This window comes from Mesocricetus auratus, unplaced genomic scaffold (assembly GCF_017639785.1).
Source record: "Mesocricetus auratus isolate SY011 unplaced genomic scaffold, BCM_Maur_2.0 Super-Scaffold_100052, whole genome shotgun sequence".
Taxonomy (NCBI): domain Eukaryota; kingdom Metazoa; phylum Chordata; class Mammalia; order Rodentia; family Cricetidae; genus Mesocricetus; species Mesocricetus auratus.
Genome location: NW_024429229.1, coordinates 2,937,935 through 2,945,768, shown reverse-complemented (window position 1 = coordinate 2,945,768; position 7,834 = coordinate 2,937,935). Strand labels below are relative to the sequence as shown.

Sequence of the window (7,834 nt, the reverse complement as noted above, 5' to 3'; positions counted from 1 at the left end):
GGACAATCTGTAAACAGAAACACAGACATAATCTTGGTGTCTGTGGAATATATGTTGAGAATGGTCTACAGAATGTGAGGAGACCTGTTAGAGATGCAGACTGAGTGAAGCTACAGAGACAAAAAGTAGAGGAGCAGTGCAGGTCCTAAATGGATATAAATTTAAGGGCATGTCCTGGGAGTTGAACTTCAACATTATTGGGGATCTGGGTAAGTCATAACATAGGTGGAGATAGGATTCTATCCCTCTGAATTGAGAAATGCGAGAACTAAGGAAATGGTGGTTTATATTGATTAAGTTTATTTAGTCTGTTTCAGCCAGTAGGATGCATTAATTCCCCAGCGAGGTTGAGGATAGGCAGGATTTTGAGGCCTGGTGATTGTGCATGTCTCAGCCCATTCAGCCTGAACTTTAGATCCTGTTGAACAGATGATGGCAATGTTTGGGTACTAACAATCATCTATATCTTTATAGGAATTTGAAAATGGCAGAGGGAAACAACAAAGAGGAGGCCATTCTCTTGAACAATGTTCACTGCCACAGGAGAGAGAAAGGGATGACTGACAAAGATTTTACCATAACCATATCTGGCTCTGATGAGGAAGGTATTCCAGTGCTACTTATCCCTGCTTTTGAGCAACATGAAGATGACTACGTGGATAATGATGTCATACTGACAGAAAACTATAAACCTCAGACATACCGAGCTAGTGTCTTCAAATCAGCTGCCCCGTGGCAAGATCTGAACAGATTGGGAAAAGAAAGTCCCAGAAAGTCTAGGGGAGACTGTGAAACAGATACCCACAACTGTTTCTACTACTGTAACAAATCATTGCTTGGTTTTGGAGCACAGGCTGATTCTGAGGATGAATATCATGGTTTTCTGAATCTTGATGGTGGTAAAAAAGTAGCCAAAACTGCACCAAGAATTAAGCAGACAGCAAACAACACAGTCAACCCCAAATTGGAGCAGAAAGACATTAGAGTGGGAGAAAATGGCCTGCTTTTCCCAGAAAGTGAGTCTCTGAAAGCTCAGAACCTATCATCTGAAGACTCAGAGACAGATTCATCAAATCCTGGAGAGACAGCTACTTCAGTAGATGACCAGGTCATTGAGGGAGAACATTGGCTTGATCACCCACCCTTCCAAGATCTGAATCCCCAGTCTCAGAAAAGAACAAACCAGGTTGTACCCAAAGAGACTCATTATGAAGCAGAAATGCACACAATGGTCTTGTGGCAAGATTTCTCAGAGCCTGCTTTTCCATATCCAGAACCCCAGCAGGAGGGAGTCCCTGTTCCTTCTTCTCCTCAGCTGGCCCTTCCTCTGGAAGAACTTGAAGATCAGCACTTAATACTTGATGAAGACCCTGGACTGGCTTTCTTATCAGGAACTCAGGAGGCCAATTTGAAAAGTACGTGGGGACAAGAAGCTGCTAAAATAGATCCAGAACTTGTTACATTATTAGTGAAAGAAACAGAAGCAAGATTTCCAGATGTAGCAAATGGATATGTTAAAGAGATCATTCATTTGAAGCATTACTATGATTTGAATGTACTTTGTAATTTTCTTCTGGAAAACCCAGATTATCCAAAGAGAGAAGACCAAGTTATTATGTACCCCAGGAGCGGCCTGCTTGCTACTCAGGGTGATGTGATGTTGCCCAAAATAGACATTTTTGACTATTCCAAACTGACTCCACTTGACCAGGGATGCATCCTTCAAGCTGCTGACCTCTTGATGGCTGAATTCAAGATGCTCAGCAGTCAAGACATCAAGTGGGCCCTGCAGGAGCTCAAAGGACACTATGCAATCACGAGAAAGGCCTTCTCTGATGCTATTGAAAAATGGCAGGAGGAATCATCTGAACCCAGTGGAAAACAGAAAAAGAAGAAAGAAATGAATCAGTCTTCTTTCATAGATTTCAAATTTGAACAGGGCAATATAAAAATAGAAAAGAGGATGTTCTTTTTGGATAACAAGCGTCAACACTGTAGATCCTATGACCAGAAAGACCTCCTGCCAGCTGTGCAGCAAGAGCAGGAATTCTATGAGCAGAAAATCAAAGAGAAGGCAGAGCATGAAGACTTTTTGCTTCCTCTGCAGATGAATGCAAAACCATATGAAAAGGATGGACAGCTGATTGAGTGTCGTTGCTGCTATGGGGACTTTCCTTTTGAGGAGCTGACACAGTGCTCCGATGCTCACTTGTTCTGCAAAGAATGTCTCATCAGATATGCCCAAGAAGCAGTATTTGGGTCTGGACAGTCAGAACTCAGCTGCATGAAAGGTAGCTGCACATCTTCCTTCCCAATTAGTGAACTGGAGAAGGTGCTCCCCCAGACCATCCTGTGCAAATACTATGAATGGAGAGCTGAAGAAGAAGTCACTGCAGCCTATGCTGATGAGCTCATCAGGTGCCCCTCTTGTAGCTTCCCTGCTCTGTTGGACAGAGAAGTGAAGAGGTTTAGGTGCCCTAATGTTCACTGTCTGAAGGAGACCTGTAGTAATTGTCAGGGTCTCTGGAAAGAGCATACCAGTCTCACCTGTGAAGTGCTGGCCGAAAAGGATGACGTCCTGTACCGGACATCTATTGAAGAAAATATGACTGCTGCTTGCATTAGAAAATGCCCCCAGTGTGGCACCAGCCTCATCAAATCTGAAGGCTGCAACCACAAGTCTTACCGCTGTGGTGCCCATATGTGCTACCTCTGTCAAGTTTCTATCGATGACTGTGACCATCTCTGCCAGCATGCCCTCTCTCCAGGAGTGTCTTGCCAGGAAAGTTCCAAGTGCTCCCTCTGGACTGACCTCACTGAAGATGATGAAAAATTTATTAAGAAAATTCAAAAAGGGCCTGAAGAGGAACAGAAAAGTAAGAAGGGAGAAAGCACATTCAAACGAATCAGCCCACCACTGGAGAAGCCAGCTGAGAATGTACAGCACCTGGGAGCCCTGCCATGGCCTGTCCCACAGGAACTGCACCGACAGATTCCACCATATGCCATTATGCATAGAGTTTTTCCCCGACCACCTGTATGCCTCATGTATAACAATGTCACCATCAACTTATGTGCTGTGCCAGTAACCTACGTACCATCTCTGCCCAACTTGTGTGTCAACTATGACTTAGGAAACATGCAAGCGCCGCTGGATGGTGGCAATCATGATGAAGATGATGGTGAGTGATGATGATGATGATGTGGAGAATGCTAGAGGTAATGATGGATATAGTGTTGATGGTGATGATTATGTTGGAGATGCTGGTGATGATGATATTGATGACAGTGATGATGAAGGTGGTAATTATGGTTATTTTGAAGGATGTGAAGATTATGGTGGTGATGATGATGGTGGTGGTGATGGCTATATTGAACACAGTGTCTATGATTTTCATGATGATTTGGATGGTGATAACGGCGGTATTGATGATGATTATTGGGATGATGATTATTGGGATGATGATTATTGGGATGATGATTATTGGGATGATGACTATGATTGTGGTGGTGATGGTTATTGGGATGATAGTGATAGTGAATCTTATGATGGAGATGATAATGATGGTGATATGTTGAAGGAAATGATGATGATGATGATAAGGAAGGTGATGATGATGGTGGTGGTGGTTGAGGTGTTATGAAGATGGTGATAACTATAATGGAGATGGTGATGATGATACTGGCAACACAGGAGATCTTCTCTGTATCACCCAAACTGTGCTACTGATTGAATGACAGTGACTTGGAAATATGGACATATGGAAATATGCATGACAAGATCCTCCAAGGACATAACTGTTAGGTTATTTTCTTCCCTGCACCTTCATGGAGATGCCAAAGTTGGGTGGTAACTGAAAGTACTACCCTTCCAAACCCCATGATCCTCTGAAATGGAAAATCTGTACTGGGTTTACCCAGTATGTCTATTTCAAACTACAGCAAGAGGCCAGATGAGCCAGGCAGTTAATATGGCTGCTGAAAGAACCAGAGCTGCTCAGAACATGGCCCTCAGTGAGGAAAAGTAATGATCTTGGTCATGGAAATGCAGTCTGTCTGTGGCTGAAAAAGAAGGCTCCTACTGTCTGTGCCACCAAGGAGCTTTGTCAGTGTCACTCCCAGAACCTGTGTGACAGTAGTACTTGAGGGGCAATGGATGGACCAGCAGGAGTCCCTGAGGCAGCTAACATCCTAAGATGTGAGATCCAGGCTTCTGACTGTTCTGAGAAACTGAATAACGACTCCCTGTGTATTTGTCTTAAACCTAGAGACAATTTAGTATTTGCACTTAGCAAAATATTTCAAAGTAAAAATAGCATGATCTCATTTTGTACAAAGGAAAAATTGAAGTGAATTAAGTGTTTTTTTACTTTTGTTAGTAAAAATATAGATGCCAAGTCTGTTTAAACTACTGTATAAAAAGACTGTATTACATGTAACTTGAATTTCATATAAAAGTTTGTGAATGCATAATAAAAGATTATTTAGTCTAATATTTCAGAAGATTTTTTATCTGGTATACCTGGTTGATTTCATAGTCACTATACAAATAGACTGCACTTGATTTTAAACTTTTCTAAGTACAGATTTCTAATTAGCTTGTTTACAGGTCTGTGCCCATGGTCTGACTCTTATGTGCCCTCTGATGCTAAGAGTGTATGACTGTTCTTCATAATTGCATGTGTTGTTGCTGGATGGTTCTTTTCCCTTTTGAGTTAGGGTGTCTGGTAGCCCAGGCAGGATTTGTAGCCACTAGGTAGTTAATGGAGGAATGACTTTCTACTTATGTGTTTTCTTTCTCTACACCAAGAGCACAGGCCTGCTGCCCGAACATGGAATGTAGAAGCAATAAATTTTCCTAAGTTCTGTAACCATTTATCTAATTGGCATTTAATTATAAAACTACAAAATGAAGGCTGGGAAGTGGTGGCACATGCCTTTAATCCCAGCACTCAGGAGGCAGAGGCAGGCAGATTGCCGCGAGTTTGAGGCTGGGCTGGATCGCCAGCCTCCAAAACAATAAAGAGAAACCCTGTCTCGTAAAAACCAAAAAAAGAGACTACAAAATGAGACAACATACCAAGCTCCAAATTGTCCTACAGTTAGCACCCAGTGGGCCAGGCCAAGATTCTCAGCTTCCATTTTATACATAATCCCGTCATAACGTGTTAATTTGCATACAGTGATTAAACATTGTAGAATCCAGATTATTACACCTTAATGCTTTCACTCAGCAGGGTAAGGGATGGTAATCCACATGAGATAAAGGACTGCCTGCGATGCGCCAAAAGTGGGTGGAGAATTTGCATTTAAGGAAGATATTTAAGCACTGGTCCCTGGAGGAATAGTGAAACACACAGGGATCTGAACAAGGTGAATCCAACTGCCTATTTCCTGGAAGCTGAGTTCAAAAGGAAATGTGTGTATGATAGGTATGTTATTGAGTCTGTCTTAATGTAGGGAAGAGGGAGGTAAAAGAGTAATAGCCTTGGAAACACTATGGAGTTTTGTTTGTTTAAAGTTTAAACCTCACCATATTCCCAGCTTGCTGGAATCAAGGTCCTGTGTAAATTCAGGAGATGTCTGAATGTCTATATTCCTGTGGTAACAATGATATTCACATGAGGACAGAGATTGGGGTAGGTAGATCAAGAGTGCTGTTGAGACCCCAGAATAGTGTTCCACATACTATTCTTTTGTGCAGTGTTCTCCTGCCACAACACAGACCTGAGCATGATGTCATATATCAAACATGCAGAAAATGCTAGGTAGGCTTGAGTGTAGGATCTAGAGAATGTGGTGGTCCAAGGAGGCAACAAAAGCACAGAGTGTTCAGCCAGGAACAGGATCTGATATGAAAGAACATTTTGAAAAGTTCATGTACCTGAACAGGAGTAATGAATGACAATGACCCAATAATTGGCTTGAAGTAGTACCATTTCAAGGTATGGCCTCTCATGTGTTTCCCGTTCTTCTAGTCAGGTAACCGATACCAAGCAGCTACCTTCAAACTTCCCTGACTCAAGAACTTCTAGTGCCTATCCAGTACTGTAGCTATTTGAACCAGTAAAAGGTTTTAGAAATGTAATTATGATGTATCTAAGGTTGGAATTTCATGCCCATTAGTCAATTAGAGTACCTCATTGGTGCAATGCAGAGGGATTAGTGGCCTAGACATTCGGTATCTTCTTCAATCTCTAGCTTCAAGTAGAACCTCCCTTATTTCCTGTGTTTCAGGTACAGATCATCCTGTATTCCTGCTTCTTGGGGCTTAGATGATTAGAGATCTGGGATGGGTGCTTGATATTGACCATGGTCTAGGATTTTCATCTAACATCTTCAGATTTGGGTCCTAAATGGGGCACCTGACCTCTACTGATATCTGCTCTCCTTTGTATTTCAGGCTATGGTTCAGGATTATATGAGCTAGGGACAATCACAAGAAGACTGGAGAACTTCCTGGGAAGTCTGTCTGTGGATCTCACAACAGACCAACCTGTCCAGAAGGTGGTGTTCCACATGTTATCTGTTGAAGATTAAATTCCTTTTGTGAAATTCCTGAGCTATAAAAGCATCAATTCATTTGAAGCAGAGTCTTTAAAAGAGTAAAATAAAAGTCTCCTTGTTCCTCAAGGTGCAGCATCACAATCAAGTCTCCAATTACACTCAGATCCTGAAGTGAGGAAATGACATAAAGTGTTCCAATGACTGTCACCAGAAAGTCTCCCAGTGTATGTTGATCACCCAACAATGATACTGGATCATAACCCCCTAATCACCAAATGCCTTCGAACTCATCAGTTAGTTCTTTTTTTTTTTTTTGCTTTTATGAGACAGGGTTTCTCCGTATTGTTTTGGAGGCTGGCGATCCAGCCCAGCCTCAAACTCGCGGCAATCTGCCTGCCTCTGCCTCTCGAGTGCTGGGATTAAAGGTGTGCAGCCACCATTGCCCGGCATCATCAGTTAGTTCTTGTTGTATGTATTCGCTAGGTTCCATCTTTCCTGTTGATAAATATGGTGTAGATAGTTAGTCATGAAGCTCCAAGGACACAACAGAGGAGCATACTGTTTACTCCAATGGAAAAAAACTCACACTCCAAGGATTTTACCATTACTAGTTACCCCATGTTGGAGTAAAGTATTGAGCCAGCCCCACTGAATGGTTTGACCTAAGTATGAAATGTGTATATGTCGCACATTTGTCCTTTTCCCACCGTGATGTAAATTGTTCTGCTTCCTGTACATTTACCACAATCTCCCACATTTGGTGATTTTTCAATGCTTAGCGCAGCTTGAGACTTGTGGGCAGGGGACCTGTGCTCATGCATGGGTGTCCTTAGTTATTCTTCACTCTGGGCACAGCTATGGAGCCCTATCATCACCTAGGCATGTTCTCATTGATCCAGATTTTAGGGACTCTTAAAAAAACACCAGATATTCTATCTGAAGCTTCCATTGTCATTTTGTGTCAAATCATTAACTATCCTAACTTCCTTCTTCCTTTTAGAGCACCAGATTTTTTTGAGGTAGATGCTAGAGCTATGATTTCCATCCAGCATGTTCTCCAGGGAACATAGGTTTTCTTATCATTTGTTTCTTTTGTTTTGTTTTTGCTTTTTTAACGACTTCCAAACTCAAATGAATACTCTAAAGTTATTTCTCGGTCAATCCATTCTGAAGATCTCATATCTGTCTTTGCTTCTGACATTAGAGGGTCTGTTTCTCCCAACACATCCATTGTGGGATCCATTCCCAGTCTCATCCCCAGGCTGCAAGCTTCTCTCCATGATGATCTGGACATAATGGATGACAGGTGTAGTACCCACAAAGACCC

The 7,834-nt window shown here is 42.1% G+C and overlaps 1 protein-coding gene across 1 annotated transcript; it reads left to right on the top strand.

Annotated features, from left to right (window-relative positions):
* The first annotated feature begins 484 nt into the window (after positions 1-484).
* Positions 485-6,540, top strand: LOC121136152 (E3 ubiquitin-protein ligase RNF216-like). The gene is made up of 3 exons (XM_040735874.1): positions 485-3,182; positions 3,262-3,567; positions 6,404-6,540. Exons 1-3 carry the CDS (start codon positions 485-487, stop codon positions 6,538-6,540), a joined length of 3,141 nt encoding a protein of 1,046 aa, XP_040591808.1.
* Positions 6,541-7,834: the final 1,294 nt, after the last annotated feature.